Here is a 25,706-nt window from a genome sequence, read left to right as displayed (position 1 = left end):
CAAGTTGCCCAATGGATGGCTGAACATAACTAATGCATAGGATTATGTCACCGACATCTTGGGTTCACATTGTCTAGAAAGTGAGAGTGGGGCAGGGGTAGGGGTAGAAAATATTAGGAATTTCGTTTGGGGATGAAATTGGGCATTTTCCTCTTGGCTCTTGTACTAAATTGCTTGTGATAGCAAGAGCATTTATTTAGCTCCCACTGTACCGAACATCTGGGAAAGTTCCAAAGAACAACAACAAAAGGAAAGAGACCCATTCCCTGCCCACGAGGAGTTTCCATTCTAATCTGGGAGTTGGACATAGAAATATTCACAATTAGAGCCCTCAGAATCAGTGAGGGAAGGGTACATTGAATAACTCTGTACACAAGTGATGAGAAAAGGTGAAAATACTTTCAAGACTGTTAGAGATGGGTGGCGAGATGATACATATTGGGAATTTTGGGAATTGAACGGGAAAGCCTTAGTTGGAGGAGGTGGGATTTTTGTTTTGAACGTGGAGAGAGATGTGGTCTGTTGAATGTGGGAAAGGAGTCCAAGCCAGGGGAATAATGTGAGTGAGGGTAGGGAGGTGGTGAGGTTGAGAGGAACAAATAGCTGGAGAATAGCTGATGAAGAAAGCCACTCTGTAAGATGAGAGAGCCTCAAAGCCGATCATGAGGAATTTTTGCTTGATTCAGAGGGGAACAGGGAGTCCCCGGAGGTTTTTGAGAAGCAGAGAGGCGTGTGCTGAGCAAACTTTTACAAAGCTTTTGATTATTTGTTCAGATGTTTTGTCCTCTTCCTCTCGAATGTGTACTGCTTCCTATCAATCAAGCACTAGTATTCACTGAGTGCTCATTTTGTGCAGAGCACTCTACTAAGCACTTGGGAGAGTACAATACAGTCAGTAGGCTTTCTGCTGTATGTTCCTTCTTTCTCTGAGTTTTTCTCTCTGGATGTCATTTTTGTCTGTCTCCTCCATTATATTGTAAACTTCTCGAGGGCAGGAACCATGGTGCCTGTGCCTTGCTACAGTTGAACTCTCCCAAGAACTTAGTACAGTGCCTAGCAGTAGCAGTAGAAATTGTATATATTGAATGCCCACTGGAAGCAATACACTGAACTAAATGTTTGATCGTGTTTTTGTTTTGTACAAAACAAAAAAAGTGATACATTCTCTGCTCCCAAGGAGGCTACGCTCTTGTTATATATATAAAACAAATATAAAAAGTATTTTCAAACGGAATAATCAAGATAAATAATTGAAGAAACGAAATGCCTTTGGTTGTTGTACGTATGCGTTGCTATTATTATCATGGTATTTGTCAAGCCCTGTTCTAAACGCTGGGATGGGTAGAAAGCTTATCAGGTTGGGCATTCGTTTGGGGCAGGGAATGTGTCTGCTTATTATTGTATTATACCCTCCCAAGTGCTTAGTTCAGTGATCTGCGAACAGTAAGCGCTTAATAAATACGATCGAATGAATGAAAGAATGTCACAGTCCTTCTCTCATGGGGAGTTCACAGTCTAAGAGGGAGAAGAGGAACTGAATCCCCATTTTACAATTGAGGAAGCTTAAGCACAGAGTAGTTCAGTGACCTGCCCATGGTCCCACTGCAAACAATTATCACAGCCGGAATTAAAACCCAGGTCCTTGGAGTCCCAGGCCCATACTCCTTCCATTAGGGCATGCTGCTTCCCTTCAGACAAACTTACAGACTGTCCTTTGCATGCTGAAAAGAATTTCTCTGGAGCTTCTGCTATTTATATGATTTCTTATGAGGCAAAAGAATTCTCTTTTCATCAACATCTCTTGATGCCTACAGGGTAGAGAAAGCAGCATGGACATCACACTGTCTGCAGGGGATTCATTCCCTGGATTGGGATGGGGGCTGTATCTCTCCCCTCCCTCCCCCCCTTCACCCTCCATTACTGCATCACTTGAGCCCTCACCTCCTATAAAAATCAATCCATACTATTTATTGAGTACTTACTGTGTATAGACAATCATTCAATCATATTAACTGAGCATTACTGTGTGCAGAGTACTGTACTAAGGATTTGGGCGAGTACAATATAACAATAAACAGACACGTTCCCTGCCTACGATGAGCTTACAGTCTAGAGGAGGAGGCAGATATTAATATAAATAAATTGCAGATAAGTACTGTGGGGCTGGGAGAGGGGATGAATAAAGGGAACAAGTCAGGGCAACACAGAAAGGAGTGAGAGAAGAGGAAAGGAGGGTTTAGTCAAGGAAGACCTCTTGGAGGAGATGTGCTTTCAGTTCCTGAAGGCTTTGAAGGTGGAGGAGAGTAATTGTCTGCCGGATACGAGGAGGGAGGGAGCTCCAGCCCAGAGGCAGGACGTGGAAGAGAGGTCCGTGGCGAGATAGAAGAGATCGAGGTACAGAGAGAAGATTAGCATTAGCAGAGCAAAGTGTGTGGGCTGGGTTGTAGGAGGGGGCAAGGTAATAGAGTGCTTTAAAACCAATGGTGAGGAGTTTTTGTTTGACGCGGAGGTGGATGAGCAATCCCTGGTGTTTCTTGAGGAGTGGGGAAATGTGTCCTGAACCTTTTTATAGAAAAATGATCTGGGAAGCAGGCTGAAGTCTGGACTGTGGAGTGACAGGAGGGAGGGAGGTCAGCAAGGAGGCTGAATCAAGGCGGGAGAGGAAAAGTGATTATATTAACATGGTAGCAGTTTGGATGGAGAAGAAAGGGTGGATCTTTGTGATGTTGTGAAGGTGGAACCGACAGGATTTAGAGATGGATCGAATATGTGAATTGAATGAGACAGAGAGAGGAGTCAAGGATAATGCCAAGAGACAAGAAGGATGGTCGTGCCATCTACAGTGATGGGAAAGTCAGAGAGAGGACAGAGTTTGGGTGGGAAGAAAAGAAATGCTGCTTTAGATATGTTAAGTTTGAGGTGTTGGGAGGACGACCAACTGCTGAACTAAGTGCTTGGGAGAGTACAGTACAAATGAGTTGGTTGACACGTCCCATGTCCACGGCAAGTTTACAGTCTAGAGGGTAAGCCCATCTGTCCCAGCTCAACCATAGCCCCCAGCCCAGGCCCAGCCACAGGTCCAACTTCGAAGTAGAAGTATAGTCATGGGTTCTAATCCCAGTTCTGCCACTTGTCTGCTGGGTGACCTTGGGCAAGTCATTTCACTTCCTTGGGCTCAGTTACCTCATCTGTAAAACGGGGAATTGAGATTGTGAGCCCCACATGGGACAGAGACTGAGTCCAAACCGATACGATTTGGCACATAGTAAGCGCTTAACAAATACCATCATCATCATTATTACTATTTTTATAGTATAATAATAATAATGATAATGTTGGTATTTGTTAAGCACTTACTATGTGCAGAGCACTGTTCTAAGCGCTGGGGTAGATACAGGGTAATCAGGTTGTCCCACATGAGGCTCACAATCTTCATCTCCATTTTACAGATGAGGGAACTGAGGCACAGAGAAGTGAAGTGACTTGCCCAGAGTCACACAGCTGATAAGTGGCAGAGGTGGGATTCGAACTCATGACCTCTGACTCCCAAGCTCGTGCTCTTTCCACTGAGCCATGCTTAGTATTTCTTTTATATTTACTGAGTGCAAAGCCCAGTACTATGGTCTGGGAAAGAATGATAATAATGATGATGATAGTATTTGTTAAGTGCTTACTATGTAGCAAACACTGTTCTAAGTTCATTCATTCATTCATCCAATAGTATTTATTGAGCGCTTACTATGTGCAGAGCACTGTACTAAGCGCTTGGAACGCACAAGTCGGCAACAGATAGAAACAGTCCCTGCCCTTTGATGGGCTTACAGTCTAGTCGGGGGAGACGGGCAGACAAGAACAATGGCAATAATGACAAGGGGAAGAACATCTCATAAAAACAATGGCAAATAAATAGAATCAGGGTGATGTACATCTCATTAAACAAAATAAATAGGGTGATGAAGATATATACAGTTGAGCGGACGAGTGCAGTGCTGAGGGGGTGGGACGGGAGAGTGGGAGGAGGAGAGGGAAAGGGGGGAGAAGAGGGTTTAGCTGCAGAGAGGTGAGGGGGTGGGTAGAGGGAGCAGAAGGAAAAGGGGAGCTCAGTCTGGGAAGACCTCTTGGAGGAGGTGAGCTTTAAGTAGGGATTTAAAGAGGGGAAGAGAATTAGATTGACGGAGATGCGGAGGGAGGGCGTTCCGGGACCGTGGGAGGACGTGGCCCGGGGGTCGACGGCGGGATAGGCGAGACCGAGGAATGGTGAGGAGGTGGGCGGCAGAGGAGCGGAGCGTGCAGGGTGGGCGGTAGAAAGAGAGAAGGGAGGAGAGGTAGGAAGGGGCAAGGTGATGTAGAGCCTCGAAGCCTAGAGTGAGGAGTTTTTGTTTTGAGGGGAGGTTGATAGGCAACCACTGGAGGTGTTTAAGAAGGGGAGTGACATACCCAGAACGTTTCTGCAGGAAGATGAGCCGAGTTCTGGGGTAGATACAAGGTAATCAGGTTGTCCTAGGTGGGGCTCACAGACTTCATCCCCATTTTACAGATGAGGGAACTGAGGCACAGAGAAGTGAAATGACTTGCCCAAAGTCACACATTTGATATGCGGTGGAGCCGGGATTAGAACCCTCGGCCTCTGACTCCCAAGCCCGGTGCTCATGCCACTGAGCCACGCTTCTACACAGTTGGGAACTAGATGTGGTTCCTTGTGGGGCTTAGAAGCAGTAAAGTCTAGTGGAAAGAGCCTGTGCCTGGAAGTCAAAGGTCTTGGATCTAATCTCAGCCAAATCATTAGTCCGCTGTGTGATCTTGGGTAAGTTACTTCATTTCTCTTTGCTTTAGTTTCCTCATCTGCAAAAATGGGGATTACATCCCCGACACATTCTTTCATTTAATCGTTTTTATTGAGCACTCACTGTGTGCAGAACACTGTACTAAACACATGGGAGAGTACAATACAATCCCCTTGTCCTGGAAACGTTATCCAACTTTGGCTGCGCTGACTCTGTCCTCTTCTGGTTCTCCTCTTATCTCTCTGGCCGTTCATTCCCAGTCTCCTTTGCGGGCTCCTCCTCTGCCTCTCACGCCCTAATAATGTGGGGGTTCAGTTCTGGGCCCCCTTCTATTCTCCATCTACACTCACTCCCTTGGCAAACTCATTCACTCCCAAGGGTTCAACTACCACCTCTAGGCAGATGATATGGACTGTGACTGTGTGAGCCCGTTATTGGGCAGGGATTGTCTGTTGCCGAACTGTCCATTCCAAGAGCTTAGTACAGTGCTCTGCACATAGTAAGCGCTCAATAAATACTATTGAATGAATGAATGAATGATATACAAATCTACATCTCCTCCCCTGATCTCTCTCCCTCTCTCCATTCTCGCATTTCCTCCTGCCTTCAAGACATCTCTACTTTGATGTCTTCCTGTCACCTCAAACTTAACATATCCAAAACAGAACTCCTTAACGTCCAAACCCTGTCCTCTCCCTGACTTTCCCATCACTGTAGACGACACCACTATCCTTCCTATAACCTTGGTGTTATCCTTGACTCTGCTCTCTCATTTAACCCACATAGTCAATCCATCACCAAATCCTGTCGGTCCCACCTTCACAACATTGCTAAAATCCGCCCTTTCCTCTCCATCCAATCTCTCCACATTAATACAGTCACACATCCCAGACCGCCTAGGTTAACTGCATCAACCTCCTTCCTGACCTCTCAACCTCTTGTCTCCCCCACTCCAGTCCATACTTCACTCCACTGCCCAGATCATCTTTCTACGGAAACGTTCAGGACGTCACCCCCCTCAAAAATTTCCAGCAGTTGCCCATCCACCATCGCATCAAACAAAAGCTCCTCACCACTGGCTTTAAAGCACTCAATCACCTTGCCCCCTCCTACCTCAACTCACTTCTACAACCCAGCCACACACTCCGTTCCTCTAGTGCTAACCTTCTCACTGTGCCTCGATTTCACCTGTCTCTACGCCGACCCCTGGCCCGTGTCCTGCCTCTGGCCTGGAGCACCCTTCCTCCTCAAATCCGACAATTACTCTCTCATCCTTCAAAGCCTCGTTGAAGGCACGTCTCCTCCAAGAGGCCTTCCCAGACTAAGCCCCACTTTTCCTCATCTCCCACCCCCTTCTGTGTCAACCTGACTTGCTCCCTTTGCTCTTCCCCCACCTCCCAGCCCCACATCACTTACGTATTTATCTGTAATTTTATTTGTTTGGATGTTGGTCTCCCCCACTCTAGACTGTGAGCTGTTGTGGGCAGGGAATGTCACTGTTTATTGTTGTATTGTACTTTCCCAAGTGCTTAGTACAGTGCTCTGCACTCTGTTAAGTGCTTAATAAATATGATTGAATGAATGAATGAACAATAAACAGACACATTCCCTACCCACAACGAGCTTATAGTCTAGAAGGAGACAGACAGACATGAATACAAATAAATTAATTTAAAATATGTACATAAGTGCTGTGGGGCAGGGAGGGGTAAGATCTCCCTCCTATTTGCACTGGGAGTCCCCTGTGGGACAGGGTTCATGTGTGACCAGATTATTTTGAAACTACCTCAGGGCTTAAGCACAGGGCTTCGCACACTGTAGATGTTTCATGAATACTACAATTATTAGCCCTAGTCACTTCCAAATCAGTCCCAAACCCAGCTCCCACTCCCAGCTCAACCAAAGCTCCCAGCCCAGGCCACCCCCAGCCTTGGCCCGGTCCTAATAATAATAATAATAATGATATCTGTTAAGCACTACCATGCGCCAGGCACTGTACTAAGCGCTAGGGTAGATACAAGCAAATCCCATTGGACACGGTCCCTGTCTCACATGGGGCTCAGAGTCTAAATCCTCATTTTACAGATAATAATAATGATGGTATTTGTTAAGTGCTTACTCTGTGCCAAGCACTGTTCTAAGCACTGGGGTAGATACAAAGGTTATCCCACGTGGGGCTCACATGCTTAATCCCCATTTTCCAGATGAGGTAACTGAGGAACAGAGAAGTTAAGTGACTTGCCCACAGTCACGCAGCAGACAAGTAGCAGAGCCGGGATTAGAACCCACACCCTCTGACTCCTAAGCCCAGTCTCTTGCCACTAGGCCAAGCAGCTTCCCTTACAATTGAGGTGTTCGTTAAGCGATTACTATGTGCCAGGCACTGTACTAAGCACTGGAGTGGATACAAGTAAATTGGGTTGGACACAGTCCATGGCCCATGTGGGGCTCACAGTCTCAATCCCCATTTTGCAAATGAGGTCACTGAGGCCCAGAGAAGTGAAGAGACTTGCTCCAGGTCACCCAGCAGACAAGTGGCAGAGGCGGGATTAGAACCCATGATCTCCTGACTCCCAGGCCCGGGCTCTATCCACTATGGCATGCTGCTTCTGGTCCTAGCTTAGTCCCCACCCCAGTGCCCGGGGCCCAGTCCCAGGTCAACCAGAGCTCCCAGTCCAGGCCAGCATCCAGCCATGATCTAGTCCTCCCAGCTCAACTACAGCCCCCAACTCAGGCCAGCCCCCAACTCTGACCCAGTCTTTACCAAAATGAACCCCAGTGCCATAGCTCCAGCTCAACCACAACTACCGGTCTAGGCCAACCCACTCGTCTGCTCTGGGACCTAGAGCAAGTCACTTCACTCCTTCGGGCCTCAGTTACCTCATTTGTAAAATGGCGATTGAGACTGTGAGCCCCATGTGGGACCGGGACTGAGTCCAACCTGATTGCTTCTATCCTCGCCCCTCCCAGCGCTTAGTACAGTGCCTGGCACATAGGGCTTAACATATACCATGAAAAACAAAACAAAACCCATCCTGAGCCAGTCCTAGCTCATTTCTAACCCCAGCCCCCAATCCAGGCCAGCCCCCAGCTCAGGCCCAGCTCAATCCCAGTTCAGTCCAGACCCCAGCCCAGCCCCTAAAATCTCAATCTCCCCTCCCCGATCCCCGCCACCCAGTCCGTCCGGGCCTGCGACACCAGACATCTGCCCCACAAGCCTCCCGCTGTGCTGCTGCACTATCTTGTTGCCACGTGACTACTGTCCAGGGGGGCACGGGGTGGATATTGGAGGCCAAGACCCCTTCCATAATGACCAGTGTTCGAGCTCCTAAGTTCACTCTGGCAGTGGCGATGTTGACGCACAATAAACAGGCCGGTTGGTTGGCTGGCACTCCCGCTTCTGCCCACCCCCGCCCAGGAGACCACCCGGAGAGCCCAGAGAGGTGGCTGACAAGCCCAGGGGACACTCCAAAGCGGCGTTGCTCCGGACCGGGAACTGACTGGGCTCCTACTCCACTGCCCAGGGCCCCCTGCTCTAATGGAGCCCCGCCCCTGACCAGAGGCTGGATTGCCCATGGCTGATTAGAGGGCTCATCGGAGTGTGAAACGCAGGACTCACGGTTCAGAGGTTCACGGTTCAGAGGTTCACGGTGCTGGGGGCGGGGGGTCCCCCAGAGGCCATCCGATCCAGCCCCCTGCCTCGAGGCCACCGACGTCTAAACCTACCAGAACAGATGAGGCCAATCTGGTCTAGTGGGAAGAACATGGGGCTGAGGGGCGGCAGGAAATACTGTGGGACCTGAGACGAGTTTTTTAACCTCTCTGGGCCTCAGTGTCTTCATCTGTAAAATAGGGTTAAAATTCCTGCCTCTCCTTATTTCCCAGGGTTGCTGGTGAGATAGAAGGGGGTAATGGATGTAACTATAAGGAATTATAACACCCATTCCAGGTGATGCCATTATCTGGGGGAGTCTGCCTTCTACCAATCTGAGAACGTGCCGTGGAGATTCCCCAATAATAGAGATATTAAGCACTTAGTATTTTTTAGCTATCTGTTAAACATTGTAAAAATAATAATTATGGTATTTGTTAAGTGATTACTAAGTGCCAGGCACTGTACTAAGCACTGGGGTGGATACAAGCAAATCAGGTGGGATATAGTCCCTCTCCTACGTGGGGCTCAGTCTCGATCCCCATTTTCCAGATGAGGTAACTGAGGCCCAGAGAAGTGAAGTAACTTGCCCACTGTCACACAGCAGACAAGTGGCAGAGCCGGGATTGGAACCCACGACTTTTTCACTTCCAGGCCAGTGCTCTATCCACTACTCTATGCTGCTAGTGCTGGGGTAGATACAACAGAAGGGACACAGTCCCTGTTCCCTGTAGGGTTCACAATCCAAGAGGAAGAGAGAATAGGTATTTTCTCCTCATTTTTCAGATGAGGTAACCGAGGCTCAGAAAAGCTCATTTATTTGCCCAAGGACCCTTAGCGAGTCACTCACCCCGAGCGTCAAACCTCTGTCCTTCCCCTCTCTTCCATCCTACCAGCAGCCCTGGCCTCCACAATTTCGTGAGGGCCTCGAAAAACATAATAATAATAATGTTGGTATTTGTTAAGCACTTACTAGGTGCAGAGCACTGTTCTAAGCGCTGGGGTAGATACAGGGTCATCAGGTTGTCCCACGTGAGGCTCACAGTCTTCATCCCCATTTTACAGTTGAGGGAACTGAGGCCCAGAGAAGTGAAGTGACTTGCCCACAGTCACCCAGCTGCCAAGGGGCAGAGCAGGGATTCGAACCCATGACCTCTGACTCCCAAGCCCGGGCTCTTTCCACTGAGCCACGATTAAGACATAAGCCTGAGCCCTCTGCCTCTCCTCAGCTCTCCAGCCCCTCGGAGAGCCAGGTGCCCCATCCCAGAGCCCCCGAGCTGGCAGTTCCCAAACTTTAATCACCAATTAGCACACCTCACCTGGAAAGGCCATTTTCAAAGCACAAAATGGATTTAATGTGGCAGAAACCGGGGACTTCCTATCTCCAGATAAGATGGTTGATTTCACTTTGTTCCTAGTGGGGGATGAGGAGGTCAAACAAATGGGCTTTATATAACAGGCTGGTGGAACGAGGTGGAGGCGCAGAATCTCCAAGGGCTGAGGCGGGCGACACCCTGAAGGAAGGTAAGTTGACTCGGCTACTTAACAGACCCACAGCTGGGGTCTGGGTGGGAGGCTGGGTTGGAGCCAGTGGAGTGGTCAGATGACCCTTTTGACCCCTATCTCTGTCAGGATCCCATCGCTCATCTTTCTTTTCTGCTCTCAGGAAATGAAACTGTGACTCCGTTACTCTTTCTGAATGGTATTTGTTAAGCGCTTATTATGTGTCAGGCACTGTGCTAAGACCTGGGGTAGAACCGAGCTATCCGGGTTGGACGTAGTCTCCGTCCCATGTAGGTCTCACAGTCTCGATCCCCATTTTACAGAGGGGATAACTGAGGCGTGAGGAGTTAAGTGACTCACCCAAGGTCACACACAGACAATTGGCAAAGCTGGGATTAGAACCCAGGTCCCAGGCCCAAGCTCTTTCAATCCAAGAAGAGAAGCAGCATGGTTTAATGGAGGGAGGCCGGGCCTGGGCGTCAGGAGGACCTGGATTCTGATTCCAGCTTCTCCACTTGTCTACTGGGTGAACTTGGGCAAGTCAGTTTGCTTCTCTGTGACTCAGTTACCTCATCTGTAAAGTGGGGATTAAGACCGTGAGCCCCACGTGGGACAGGGATTGTGTCCAACCTGATTAACATGTATTTACCCCAGCACTTAGTACAGTGTCTGACACATAGGAATCTCCTAGCCCCTCTACCCCCCACTGACCTCTCCTCAGCTAAGCCCCCTTTTCCCCCCTTTCCCTCTGCTCCTCCCCCTCTCCCATCCCCGCCTCCCCCAGCACTGTACTCGTCCGCTCAACTGTATATATCTTCATCACCCTATTTATTTTGTTTATTTTGTTTAATGAGATGTACATCACCCTGATTCTATTTATTTGCCATTGTTTTTATGAGATGTTTTTCCCCTTGACTCTATTTATTGCCATTGTTCTTGTCTGCCCGTCTCCCCCGATTAGACCGTAAGCCCGTCGAAGGGCAGGGACTATATCTGTTACTGATTTGTCCATTCCAAGCGCTTAGTACAGTGCTCTGCACATAGTAAGCGCTCAATAAATACTATTGAATGAATGAATGAATAGACCACAAAATAAATCCAAATAAAACTCAGTCCGGCTGGGGACGAATGGCTGTGGGGGGATGATCTTGAGCCAATCCTTGGTTCAGAGCATCTCGGGAGCCCGGGGCCGGCTGCGGTTGGGGCAGTCCGGTCTAGGATCCCGCAGTGTTTCACCTGGGCAGCTGAACCCCACCCTGAAGCTGTTGGGGAGGCTCTCCCACCTCTCCCACTGCTCTACATCCAGAAAGAGAAGCAGCATGGCATAGTGGATAGAGCATGGAACAGGGAGTCGGAAAGTCATTCATTCAATAGTATTTATTGAGCGCTTACTATGTGCAGACCACTGTACTAAGCGCTTGGAATGTACGATTCGGCAACAGATAGAGACAATCCCTGCCCATTGATGGGCTTACAGTCTAATCGGGGGAGACAGACACAAACAGTAGCAATAAATAGAACCAAGGGGACTCATTAACAGAATAAATAGGGTAATAAAAATATAGACAAATGAGTCATGGGTTCTAATCCTGGCTCGGCCACTTGTGTGCTGTGTGGACTTGGACAGGTCACTTTCCTTCTCTGTGCCTCAGTCCCTCATCTGTAAAAAGGGGATTAAGACTGAGTCTTATCGTTTAGACTGTGAGCCCGTTGTTGGGCAGGGATTGTCTCCATCTGTTGCCCAATTGTCCATTCCAAGCACGTAGTACAGTGCTCTGCACATAGTAAATGCTCAATAAATACAAGAATAAAATAAATGGTGGCATTTGTTAAGTGCTTACTATGTGTAAAGTACAGTTCTAAGCACTGGGGGATAAAATGTGATCAAGTAGTCCCACGTGGGGCTCAGTTTTAATCCCCATTTTACAGAAGAGGTCAACTGAGGCACAGAGAAGTGCAGTGATTTGCCCAAAGTCACACAGCTGGTAAAAGGCAGAGCCGGGATTAGAACCCTTGACCTCTGACTCCCAAGGCTCTTTTCACTGAGCCATGCTGCTTCTCTACGATTGAATGAATGAATATGGGACAGGGACTGTGTCCCACTCGATTTGCTTGTATCCACCCCAGCACTTAGCAGTGCCTGGAATATAGCAAGCATTTAATACATAATAATAATGGTAATTATGGTATTTGTTAAGTGCTTGCTATGTGCCAGGCACTGTACTAAGCGCTGGGGTGGATACAAGCAAATTGGGTTGTACACAGTCCCTGTCCACGTGGGGCTCACGGTCTCAATCCCCAATTTATAGATGAGGTAACCGAGGCCCAGAGAAGTGAAGTGACTTGCTCAAGGTCACGCAGCAGACGAGTGGAGGAGCTGGGATGAGAATCCGTGACCTTCTGACTCCCAGGCCTGTGCTCTCTCCACTACGCCATGCCGCTTTTAATAAACAGACCCCTTCCCTGCCCACAACGAGCTTACAGTCTAGAGGGGTAATGCAGCTGAGTCATATCTCACATTGTCTCTATCTGTTGCTGAACTGTCCATTCCAAGTGCTTAGTACAGTGCTCTGCACATAGTAAGTGCTCAATAAATACTATTGAATGAATGAATATCTGTCCTTTGCCCTTCCCCTCCCAGTGACCAGAGCCTCAGCCCCTTTCGAGGACCAGTCGAAAGGTTGACCTTTTAGACGAAGGGGTTGGTCATCCCCTGCAGAGAAGCGCCGGCCACCGGGAGACCCCGCGCTAGCCCACCCCTTGCCCCTTCTGCCCTGCCAGTCGCCCACACTGTGGGGCAGAGGAGAAGCTCTTGCCCTAGCAGGACTAACCAAGGATGGAAGGCCTCTCAGGTGCCATCTCTCTCCCCTGCAGTGAACGAGGCAGAAATATGGTGCCGGGAAAGGTGTTCCCACTGCTCTTGGTCTCCTTGGGCCTAGCTCTGGCGGACTTGGAGGAAAACGACCGCAGGTAAGATCCGAGCTGTGCTCGGGAGCGTCCAGACGCACATTGGGGCGAGACGAGGACTGGAAAACTGCTCCAGGGATGGAGGAGCCAGCTCCGTCCTGGGTGGGAAGGGCATCTTGTAGGCCTAGCGAGCCCAAGAGGGACTGGGCCTCTAATGCAGCAGGAGGGATTCTATTTAGACACAAAGATGAACATCCAGTAACGAAAGGGGATTTTCTTGGGGGGCCGGCCCAGGAGGCAGTGGGAGGACGCCTCCTCCCCGACAGATCCTTGAAAAACAGGGAACCATCCATTTGGTTTGGAAGCAGGGGGATGGATGGAATGACTTCTAGACTCTTCTTCTGCCCCGAAGAGGGTTCGCTGAGCTTTTAGAGTTCCACCAACCATCCAGCAGCCATTAAACCGGGGGCTCTTTCTCATAGCCCCAGCCTTTTCCCACCATATCTGAGTCTGTGGTTTCTGTCTCTCTCTGCCACCCGTGTCTCTCCTCATCTCTCCCGGCTCCTCCTGTCTCTGAAACTGTCTCTTCCTGCTCCCTTTTTTTTGTGTGGCATTTTTTAAGCCTGCCAGACACGGTACTAAGCGCTGGGGTAGATACAAGCTGATCAGGTTGGACACGATCTGTGTCCCACGTGGGGCTCACAGTCTTAATCCCCATTTTACAGATGAGGGAACTGAGGCCCAGGGAAGTTAAGTTACGGTCTAATCGGGGGAGATGGACAGATGAGAACAATAGCAATAAATAGAATCAAGAGCAATAAATAGAATCAAAGCTTTACACTATGCTGCTTCTACTCCTGTCTCTGAATCCTTGCTATTCCTTGCTGACCCCCCATAACCTCTGTCTCTCCCCATCTCTCCCTGCTGCACCGGTCTCTGTGTCTCTTTCTGGCTCCTGTCTCTCTGACCGTTCACTCCCCTCTGCCGAAGTCCCCGCCGCCCCGATCCTGGCCAAGCGCTATTCACAAAGTCTCTCTCTCTCTCTCTGGCTCCTGCCTGTCTCATCGGGTCTCTCCCCCCTCCACAGCTCCCCGCCCCTGGCCAAGCGCTATTCAGAAGGCACCTTTATCAACGATTACAGCCGGGCCCTCAGCAGCCTGCAGGAGAAGAAGTTTGTGGACTGGCTGCTGAAGCAGAAGGAACGAAAGAAAGAGTGAGTTAATGCTAAGTAATAATCGGGGTATTGGTTAAGCGCTCAAAATGTGCCAAGCACCGGGGTAGATACAAGCAGCGTGGCTCGGTGGAAAGAGCCCGGGCTTGGGAGTCAGAGGTCATGGGTTCCAATCCCGGCTCTGCCACTTAATCATAATCATGCTGGTATTTGTTAAGCGCTTACTACGTGCAGAGCACTGTTCTAAGCTCTGGGGTAGATACAGGGTAATCAGGTTGTCCCATGTGAGGCTCACAAGCTTCATCCCCATTTTACAGATGAGGTAACTGAGGCACAGAGAAGCTAAGTGACTTGCCCACGGTCCCACAGCTGACAAGGGGCAGAGCCGGGATTCGAACCCATGACCTCTGACTCTCAAGCCCGGGCTCTTTCCACTGAGCCACGCGGCTGGGTGACTGTGGGCCAGTCACGTAACCTCTCTGTGCCTCAGTTCCCTCATCTGTAAAATGGGGATGAAGACTGTGAGCCTCACATGGGACAACCCGATTACCCTATATCTACCCCAGCGCTTAGAACAATGCTCGGCACATAGTAAGCGCTTAACAGAGACCAACATTATTATTATTATTAAAGTAATCCGGTTGGACACAGTCCTTGTCCCTCAAGGGGCTCACAATCTTGATCCCCATTTTACAGATGAGACAACTGAGGCACGGAGAAGTGAAGTGACTTGTCCTAGGTCCCACGGCAGTCACGCGGCAGAGCCGGGATCAGAAGCCTCGGACTCTGACTCCCAGGCCCGTGCTCTTTCCACTAGGCCGGGCCCCCTCACCGCTCACCACCAGTGAAGCAGCGTGGCTCAGAGAAGCAGCATGGCAACCTGATCACTTTGTTTCCGCTCCAGTGCTTAGAACAGAGCTTTGCACAATAGTAAGCGCTTAAAAATGCTATCATTATTATTATTATTACTTTACTTCTCTGGGCCTCAGTTACCTCATCGATCGATCGCATTTACCGAGTGCTTACTTTGTGCAGAGCACTGTGCTAAGGGCTTGGGAGAGTTCAATGCAACAGATTCAGCAGATTCCCTGCCCGTAACGAGCATCTGTGAATTGGGGATTTAGAGCGTGAGCCCCACGTGGGACATGGACTGTGTCCAACCTGATTAGCTTGGATCTACCCCAGCGCTTAGATACATCATTTGAAAAGAAAAATGAGATAATAATAATGTTGGTATTTGTTAAGCGCTTACTACGTGCAGAGCATTGTTCTAAGCGCTGGGGGTAGGTACAGGGTCACCAGGTCGTCCCATGTGAGGCTCACAGTTAATCCCCATTTTACAGATGAGGTAACTGAGGCCCAGAGAAGTGAAGTGACTTGTCCGCAGTCACACAGCTGGCAAGTGGCAGATCAGGGATTTGAACCCATGACCTCTGACTCCCAAGTCCGGGTTCTTTCCACTGAGCCCCGCTGCTTCTCACTGAGCCAGAAAGTCTTGTGAAAGGAAGACTGCCAACCCTGTTGTAGATCACTGATTGCAGTCGTAGTCCCAAAACCCTCCAACCTGCTATCGATTCAAACTAATAGTGATAATTGTCATAGTTAAACCCTTACTATGTGACCAGTGCTGTATTATTAATAATAATAATAATAATAATGTTGGTATTTGTTAAGCACTTACTATGTGCAGAGCACTGTTCTAAGCGCTGGGGGAGATACAGGGTCATCAGGTTGTCCCACGTGAGGCTCGCAATCTTCATCCCCATTTTACAGATGAGGCAACTGAGGCCCAGAGAAGTGAAGTGACTTGCCCACAGTCACACAGCTGACAAGTGGCAGAGCCGGGATTCGAACCCATGACCTCTGACTCCCAAGCCCGGGCTCTTTCCACTGAGACACGCCACTTCTCTATTAAGCACTGGGATAGATTCCAGTTAATCGGGTCAAAGTCCCTGTCCCTCACAGGGCTCACCGTCTAGTTAAGAGAGAGCACGGTTGTTGAACCCCCAGTTTAAGGACGAAAAAATGGAAGCATAGAGAAGTGAAAGGACTTGCCCAAGGTCACAGAACTGGGAAGCGGCAGAGCTTGGATTAGAACCCGGATCCTGCTGTCCCGTCTGGTCACACCACTTGGAAATAGCTTCTCCCTTCAGATCAGGTGATCGTATTTATTGAGCATTTGCTATGTGGAGAACACTTCATTTGGAAGAGTACGATATAACAGAGTTCATTCATTCAATAGCATTTATTGAGCGCTTACTCTGTGCAGAGCACTGTTCTAAGCGCTGGGGTAGATACAGGGTCATCAGGTCGTCCCACATGAGGCTCCCAGTTAATTCCCATTTTACAGATGAGGTCACTGAGGCACAAAGAAGTGAAGTGACTTGCCCACAGTCACACAGCTGACAAGTGGTGGCAGAGCCGGGAGTCGAACCCATGACTTCTGACTCCGAAGCCCAGGCTCTTTCCGCTGAGCCACCATCCCTAGTGGTAGACATGTTCCCTGTAGCGTGGCCTAGAGGAAAGAGCCTGTGCCTGGGAGTCGGAGGATGTGGGTTCTAATCTCGGCTCTGCCACATGTCTGTTGTGTGACCTTGGGCAGGTCACTTCACTTCTCCGTGCCTCGGTTACCTCACCTGTAAAATGGGGCTGAAGAATATGTCCAACCCAATTACCTTGTATCTACCCCCTGTGCTTAGAACAGTGCTTGGCACGTACTAAGTGCTTAACAAATACAGTTATTATTATTTACCAGATAACAATCTAGAGTATGTATCTTATAGCATATAATAATAATAATAATAAAAATGTCGGTATTTGTTAAGAGCTTACTATGTGCCGAGCACTGTTCTAAGCACTGGGGGAGATACAGGGTAATCAGGTGGTCCCCACGTGAGGCTCACAGTTAATCCTCATTTTACAGATGAGGGAACCGAGGCCCAGAGAAGTTAAGTGACTTGCCCACAGTCACACAGCTGACAAGTGGCAGAGCCGGGATTCGAACCATATTCAAATGTGTACAAAGCTTCCACCCACCCCCCTCCCTCCATCACCACATATACACACACACCCCTTGGCCTTCTCTGGCTCTCTCCCCAGGGGTTGGGATGCCCAAACTGAATTCTAGTTATTCATTCAATAGTATTTATTAAGCGCTTACTATGTGCAGAGCACAAAGACATAAAGCGGCTTAGTGGGAGCCGAATCCAGGGGACTTTTCCAGTTGTGCTCTCCTCTGGCACCTTCAATTCGCCTGCTCCTCTCTAGCCCGCAAGCTACTTAATAATAATGATGATGGTGTTTGTGAAGCGCTTACTATGTGCCCAGCACTGTTCTAAGCGCTGGGGTAGATACAAGGTCATCAGGTTGTCCCACGTGGGGCTCCCAGTCTTCATCCCCCTTTTCCGGATGAGGTGATTGAGGCACAGAGAAATTAAGCCGCTTAAGGTCACCCAGCAGACATGTGGCAGAGCTGGGATCGAAAGACCCCGGGGTTGGGAGTCAGAGGACATGGGTTCCAATCCTGCTCTGCCACTTGTCTGCTGGGTGACCTCGGTCAAGTCTCTTCACTTCTCTGGGCCTCAGTTACGTCATCTGGAAAATGGGGATTCAAAGCGTAAGCCCCACGTGGGACAACCTGATTACCCTGTATCTCCCCCAGCGCTTAGAACATATTAGGCGCTTAACAAATACCATCGTTATTATTATCATCCTCTGACTCCCAAGCCCGTGCTCTTTCCACTAAGCGACGCTGCAGGGGCCGTGTCTACCAACCCCGCGGCACCGTCCTCTCCCGAGCGCCCAGTCCAGTGTCCCGCGCGCAGTGAGCCAAGCAGCGTGGCTCGGCGGAAAGAGCCCGGGCTTGGGTGTCAGAGGACACGGATTCTAATCCCGCGTCCGCCACCCGTCTGCTGGGTGCCCTTGGGTGAGTCACTTAAACCTCTCTGGGCCTCAGCGACCTCAATGGCAAAATGGGGATTAGAAGCGTGAGCCCCACGTGGGACCATCTGATGACCTCGTATCTCCCTCGGTTCTCGTGCTTGGCATATAGTGAGCGCTTCACCTATGCCAAGATGATGTTGAATAAATAGCGTCGATCGATTGCGGAGGCCCGGACGGTGGGGGTGGAGGTCCCCGGCCTGTAACGGCTCTTCGGGGGGGTTGCGCTTAGCCGTCCCTGGGGTCTCCTGGGGTCTCTGCAGCTACATCGGCACCAGATCAGGCCGGGACCTCCAAACCCGCCAAGACGCAGAGAGGGGAGGACTCGGCGGGACGGCCGGGAACCCTGGAAACCCCGGGAACAGACAGAGGTGAGATCATTTCCAGGGAGCCCTCCCCATTCCGGGACTCCTGGGGGCTTCTTTTGTTTTAAAATAATAATAATAATAATAATGATGATGGCAATTGTTAAACGCTTACTCTGTGCAAAGCACGGGATATATATATATATATATGGATATATATAAAATAATGATGACATTTAAGTGCTTATTATGTGCAAAGCACGGGATATATATGTAAAATATATATAATTAGAATGGCATTTGTTAAGCACTTACTGTGTGCAAAGCATGGGATATATATATATATATTATATAATAATAAAAATAATAATGATGGCATTTGTTAAGCACTTCCTCTGTGCCAAGCACTGTTCTAAGCGCTGGGGAGGAGCAGCTTGGTTTAGTGGAAAGAGCCTGGGTTTGGGAGTAGAGGTCATGCGTTCTAATTCCGGCTCTGCCACTTGACTGCTGGGTGACTTTGGGCAAGTCACTTCACTTCTCTGTGCCTCATCTGGAAAATGGGGATGAAGACGGTGAGCCCCATGTGGGACAACCTGCTTACCTTGTATCTCCTCCAGTGCTTAGAACAGTGCTCGCCACATAATAAGTGCTTCACGAATATTATCATTATTATTATTATTACACGGTAATCAGATTGTCCCACATGGGGCTCACGGGCTTCACCCCCATTTTACAGATGGGGTAACCGAGGCCCAGAGAAGCAAAGTGTCTCGCCCCAAATCACACAGCTGACGAGTGGCTGAGCCGGGATTCGAACCCATGACCTCTGACTCCCAAGCCCGGGCTCTTTCCACCGAGCCACGCTGCTTCTCTAATAATAATGAAGGTATTTGTTAAGCGCTTACTATGTGCCAGGTACTGTTTTAAGCGCTGGGGTAGATACAAGGTCATCCGGTTGTCCCCGGGGGGCTGACGGTCTTCATCCCCATTTTACCGATGAGGTGAGGCCCAGAGAAGTGAAGTGGCTTACCCAAAGTCACACAGCAGACAAGTGACGGAGCCGGGATCAGAACCCACATTACATAATATATTGTTAAGCGTTTACTATGTGCCAGGCACCGTATTAAACGCTGGGGTGGTGTTGTCAAATGCCCTCCAGTCGTTTCCAACCCATGGCGACTCCCTCTTCTCCAGGCCGAAACAGGTCGGACACGGTCCCTGCCCCACGTGGGGCTCCCGGTCTTAAACCCCATTTTACAGATTCATTCATTCCTTCGATCGCATTTATTGAGCGCTTACCGTGTGCAGGGCATTGGACTAAGCGCTTGGAAAGTACAGTTCGGCAGATGAGGTCAGTGAGGCCCTGAGAAGTGAAATGACTCGCCCAAGGCCATACAGCAGACAAGTGGTGGAGCTGGGATTAATAATTATGATATTTGTTAAGCGCTTACTATGTGCCAGGCACTGTACTAAGCGCTGGGGTGGATAGAAGCAAATCGGGTAGGGCACAGTCCCTGTCCCACGTGGGGCTCCCAGGCTCGATCCCCATTTTACAGATGAGGCAACTGAGGCCCAGAGAAGCGAAGTGAGTTGCCCACGGTCACACAGCAGAGGAGTGGCGGAGCTGGGATTAGAACCCGTGACCTTCTGACTCCCAGGCTTGCGTTCTATCCGCTACGGCATCCACTAGCACTGTTCTAAGCGCCGGGCTAGGTAGAAGTTAATGAGGCCGGATAAAGTCTCGCCCCCGCTTGGGGCTCACAAGTAGGAGGGAGGACAGGCATCGAATCCCCAGTGTGCAGTTGAGGAAACAGGCCCGGCGAAGTTAAATGACTTGCCCCAGGTCACCTAGCAAGCAAGGGGCAGGGCTGGGATTAGAACCCAGGGCCTCTGTCTCCCGTGCCCCTGCTCTACCCACTAGGCTACGTCTCTGACTCCCAGCCCGGTGCCTTAGCCACTAGGCCAAGCTGCTTTCCTCGCCGGAGCGGGATCGGGGTCCGTGGGTGGGTGGGGACCCCTCTGCGGGCCGGGAGCCAGGGTGTCCGCTCCCCGGGCCCGCTCGGTCACTGGGGTTCGGCCAAGCCTCCGGGCCCAAGCCAAAAGGCGAAGCCACAGGCCCCGCTTGATTGGCAATAAGCCCAGCAGGACGTGGGGGTTGGCAGGAGGGGACCTCCTCCTCTGCGCACAGTCATAATAATAATGATGGCATCTGTTAAGCGCTTACTATGTGCCGAGCACCGTTCTGAGCGCCGGGGAGGATACAAGGTGATCGCGTTGTCCCACGTGGGGCTCGCGGCCTTCATCCCCATTTTCCGGATGAGGTAACTGAGGCCCAGAGAAGTGACTCACTCAAAGTCACCCAGCTGACAAGTGGCGGAGCCGGGATTGGAACCCACGACCTCTGACTCCCAAGCCCGGCCCCTTTCCACCGAGCCACGCTGCTGCTCAATAAGCGCTCGATAAATGCGACCGATGAACGAATGGGAGAAAGAGAGTTTCGAGTGGGAATTGGGGGAAGGGAAAAAAAGAGCCTGCGGTGAGACCCCTGCCAAACATGTTGGTATTTGTTAAGCGCTTACTATGTGCAGAGCACTGTTCTAAGCGCTGGTGTAGGTACAGGGTAATCAGGTTGTCCCACGTGAGGCTCACGGTTAATCCCCATTTTACAGATGAGGGAACTGAGGCACAGAGAAGCGAAGTGACTTGCCCACAGTCACCCAGCTGACAAGTGGCAGAGCCTGGATTTGAACCCATGACCTCTGACTCCCAAGCCCAGGCTCTTTCCACTGAGCCATGCTGCTTCTCAAACATCCCCTCAGTCAGTCAGCCGATCGTTATCTACTGGGCTCTGGGTGCAGAGCACTGAACTAGGCGTTTGGGAGAGTACGACAGAACGATAGAGGGACGCCGTCCCTATCTGTTGCCGAATTGTCCATTCCAAGCGCTTAGTACAGCGCTCTGCACATAGTAAGCGCTCAATAAATACGATTGAATGAATGAATGAGTCGGGTGGTGAAGAAAGGGACCGGTCAGGACGATACAGAAGGGAGTGGGAGAAGAGGAAACGAGGGCTTAGTCAGGGAAGGCTTCTTGGAGGAGATGGGCCTTCGATAAGGCGGAGAGAGGAACTGTGTGAGCCCGTCGTCGGGCAGGGATGGTCTCTATCTGTTGCCGAATTGTCCATTCCAGGCGCTTAGTACAGTGCTCTGCACATAGTAAGCGCTCAATAAATACGACCGAATGAATGGGCTGACCATGTAGTCCAGTTCCAGCCTGCAGTCCGGCCCCAAACCTAGCTGGACGCCGAGGCTGAGCCACCAGGGTGGGGCTGGGGGGGGGGGGACCCCCACTGTCCCGGAGGGGGTGAGTGACCCTGTCCCCCTGCCCACCCACTCGTTCCCAGGTCTCTGCCGGTGCCAGACATGGAGGTGCTGATTGCCGGCTGGACCGATGACCTGCTGGAACTGCTGGTCAACTACGACCTCCTCAGGTGGGCTTACCGCTCTTCCCCCGGTGGCCCCTTCGCTTCCCCCGTCCCCCGCGGCCCCGGCTTCCTTCTGACGGTAATATTCGGGATCAAGGTATTGGTTGATAATAATAATAATGTCGGTATTTGTTAAGCGCTTACTATGTGCAGAGCACCGTTCTCGGCGCTGGGGGAGATACAGCGTCATCGGGTTGGCCCACGTGAGGCTCCCAGTCTTCATCCCCATTTGACAGATGAGGGAACTGAGGCCCAGTGAAGTGACTTGCCCACAGTCACCCAGCTGACAAGTGGCAGAGCCGGCATTCGAACACATGACCTCTGACTCCCAAGCCCGTGCTCTTTCCACCGAGCTATGCTGCTCCTCTAAGTTAATAATAATAATAATGTTGGTATTTAAGTGCTCGCTATGTGCAGAGTACTGTTCTAAGCGCTGGGGTAGACACAGGGGAATCAGGTTGTCCCATGTGGGGCTCACAGTCTTAATCCCCATTTTACAGATGAGGTAACTGAGGCATAGAGAAGTTAAGTGACTTGCCCACAGTCACACAGCTGACAAGTGGCAGAGCTGGGATTCGAACCCATGACCCCTGGCTCCAAACCCCGGACTCTTTCCACTGAGCCACGCTGCTTCTCTTGCTATGCACTTGCTGTGTCGCAAGCACTGTTCTAAGCACTGGGGTGGCTACAAGGTAATCGGGTTTGGACACAGTCCCTGTCCCGCTTGGGGTTCACAGTCTTCATCCCCATTTTACAGGTGAGGTGATGGAGGCACAGAGAAGTAAAGTGACTCGCTCAAGGTCACACAGCAGCAGACGTCACAGAGTTAGGATTAGAACCCACACCCTGTGACTTAAACATAATGATGAAGATCGTGGTATTTGTTAAGCGCTTACTCTGTGCCAGGCACTGTGCTAAGCGCTGGGGTGGATACAAGCAAATCAGGTTGACACACTCCCTCTGTCACCTGGGGCTCACCGGCCTCAATCCCCATTTTACGGATGAGGTCACGGAGGCCCGGAGAAGTGAAGCGACTTGCCCAAGGTCACACAGGTGGAGTCGGAATTAGAACCCACGACCTTCTGACTCCCAGGCCCGTGCTCTACCCCTTACGCCATGGACTTCCAGGACTGTGCTCTTCTCACTAGGCCACACTGCCTCTGACCCCCTGGCCCCCTTCTCCTTCCCGTCGCCCTCCGCACACCCCAGGCGGGCTCTCGGGGCCTAGAGTTTCCTCAGCTTGGCCCCATCTTTGCAAGAGCCATTTGATAATGATGATAATAATAATGTTGGTATTTGTTAAGCGCTTACAATGTGCAGAGCACTGTTCTAAGCGCGGGGCAGATACAGGGTCATCAGACTGTCCCACGTGAGGCTCACGGTCTTCATCCCCATTTTAAGTAGCTGAGGCACCCAAGAGTCAAGTCGCTTGTCCAAAGTCACCCAGCTGACAGGTGGCGGAGCCGGGATTAGAACCCACGACCTCCGACTCCTAAGACCGGCCTCTTTCCGGCGAGCCTCGCCGCTTCTCCGCCCCCGGCGCCATTACCTGTTCTAAGCTCCGTCTGCCATGGTTTAGCCCCAACTCCTTCGGTTTGAAGCCTTTTTTCTCTTTTTCCTCCCCCTTCTTAGGACACAAGGGTCTCCTTCTCCGCTCTCGGACGCGTCCCCAGCCTCCCCGACTCCCTGCAACACCCCCCTTCCAATTTCACTGCCCAAAATTCCTTTAGCTTGAGCTGTTCCTTCCCCCCCCCAACCCTCCCCTTCCTATCACTGTCCGCCTTCTTCTGGGAGCACGCCCGATCAGGTTGGGATCATCCCGGGGGCAGAGAGAGCCTCGATTCCTCCCTCTTCAAGATCGTGCGGTCTTCACACCCCGCAGAGCGGGCTGGCACCGCGTTCGTTCATTCGATCATATTTACTGAGCGCTTCCTATGTGCAGAGCACCGTACTAAGCGCTTGGAATGGACAACCCGGCGACAGATAGAGACAGTCCCCGCCCGACGACGGGCTCACGGTCTAAAACGGGGCCTCAGCGCTTGCCCCGGCCCGGGTCGGGCACCGAACGGGAAGCGGCGAAGCCTAGTGGACAGAGCACGGGAGACAGAGGCCCTGGGTTCTAATCCCACCCCCGCCTCTTGCTTGCTAGGTGACCTGGGGTGAGTCATTTGACTTCTCCGGGCCTGTTTCCTCAACTGCACATTGGGGATTCGATGCCTGCTCTCCCTCCTACTCGACTGTGAGCCCCAAGCGGGGGCGAGACTTTATCCGGCCTCATTAACTTCTACCTAGCCCAGCGCTTAGAACAGTGCTAGATACATCACAGGTGCTGAAGGAATATTATTTAAAAAAAAAAATAAAAAAGGAAATTCCAAGTAGACTGGGAGATGGGGAAAGCCTGTGGGAATTCCAACCAAATGGTGATCCCAAGTTTTCCCATCTTTAGTTGTAGCTTTAGCCATGCCTTCCAGGAAGCCTCTCGCTTAAGCCCGTCCTTCTCTAAGGCCCCGGCATAAACCGGTTCCGGCCCTCAGCTCAGTAAATACAAATATATTTATTGAGTGCTTACGGTGTGCAGAGCACTGTACTAAGCGCTGGGGAGAGTACAGTACACGTTCCCTGCCCACCACTCACTCTGCCTCTCCTGGCCTAAGGGCACAACTAAATCCATGGGGTTGTGGATTGACCACAGGCCTGGGAGTCAGAAGGTCATGGGTTCTAATCCCCGCTCTGCCACTTGTCTGTTGTGTGACCTTGGGCAAGTCACTTCACTTCTCTGGGCCTCAATTATCTCATCTGGAAAATGGGGATGGAGAGGGGGACCCCCGTCGGGGACAGGGACCGAGTCCAACCCGCTGTGCTTGTATCTACCCGCGGCGCCTGGCACACGGTAAGCGCTTAAATACCACCGTTATTACTAGTGGTGTTATTATTATTAAATGGCGATTATGTATCCAGTCCCCCGTGTCTGCTCCCTAACTCATTCACTAGTATTTATTGAGCTCTTACTATGTGCAGAACACTGCGCTAAACATTTGGAATGTACAATTAGAGAAGCAGCGTGGCTCAGCGGAAAGAGCACAGACTTCGGAGTCGGAGGTCATGGGTTCGAATCCTGGATCTGCCACTTGTCAACTGTGTGACCGTAGGCAAGTCACTTAACTTCTCCGTGCCTCGGTTACCTCATCTGTAAAATAATGTCGGTATTTGTTAAGCGCTATGTGCAGAGCACTGTTCTAAGCGTTGGGGTACATACAGGGTCATCAGGTTGTCCCACGTGAGGTTCACAATCTTAATCCCCATTTTACGGATGAAGTAACTGAGGCCCAGAGAAGTGAAGTGACCTGCCCGCAGTCACACAGCTGACAAGTGGCAGAGTCGGGATTCGAACCCATGACCTCTGACTCCCAGCCCAGGTTCTTTCCACTGAACCACGCTGTCAAATGGGGATGAAGACCGGGAGCCTCCCGTGGGACAACCTGATGACCCTGAATCTCCCCCAGCGCTTAGAACAGTGCTCTGCACACAGTCGGCGCTTAACAAATACCAACATGATTATTACAACTGGGGACCGTGACGTGATCCTGACCCTTGGGGCCCTTAGTTGAGCTTGAGAATCTGCTTTTCCTTTTCTCCAGGACCTAGCGGTCGCCTCGCCCTGCGGCCCGATTTCCGAACCCAGAGGCTGGATGCCGAGCAGCTGACGACGGAAGGCCTCGTTGCGCGGTTCTCAAGAGCGGGCTCCTGCTACCCTGCTTCCTCTCCTAATAATTCAATGAAGGCCAATAAAGGCGGAAATTGAAAGAAGGCCGATTTGGGTTTTATTTCCACTTGGGGCAGTTGCTAGCTGAGGCCTCTTGGCAGAGGTGGTGCTTAAAACCCGGAAAGCGCCTGCCGAGGACCCGGGTTCTAATCCCGGCTCTGCCTGCTGGGTCCCCTTGGACAAGTCTCTTCACTTCTC

General features: G+C 50.8%; 1 protein-coding gene across 1 annotated transcript; it reads left to right on the top strand.

The window, feature by feature from the left end:
* The first annotated feature begins 12,817 nt into the window (after positions 1 to 12,817).
* On the top strand, positions 12,818 to 25,549 carry LOC114814984 (gastric inhibitory polypeptide). The gene is made up of 5 exons (XM_029074585.2): positions 12,818 to 12,909; positions 13,934 to 14,059; positions 18,220 to 18,327; positions 21,665 to 21,751; positions 25,384 to 25,549. Exons 1-5 carry the CDS (start codon positions 12,830 to 12,832, stop codon positions 25,388 to 25,390), a joined length of 408 nt encoding a protein of 135 aa, XP_028930418.1. The 5' UTR covers positions 12,818 to 12,829; the 3' UTR covers positions 25,391 to 25,549.
* Positions 25,550 to 25,706: the final 157 nt, after the last annotated feature.

Source organism: Ornithorhynchus anatinus, chromosome 11 (genome assembly GCF_004115215.2).
Source record: "Ornithorhynchus anatinus isolate Pmale09 chromosome 11, mOrnAna1.pri.v4, whole genome shotgun sequence".
NCBI lineage: Eukaryota > Metazoa > Chordata > Mammalia > Monotremata > Ornithorhynchidae > Ornithorhynchus > Ornithorhynchus anatinus.
Note: the sequence above shows the minus strand (reverse complement) of the source record. Positions and strands in the feature narration are given on the sequence as shown.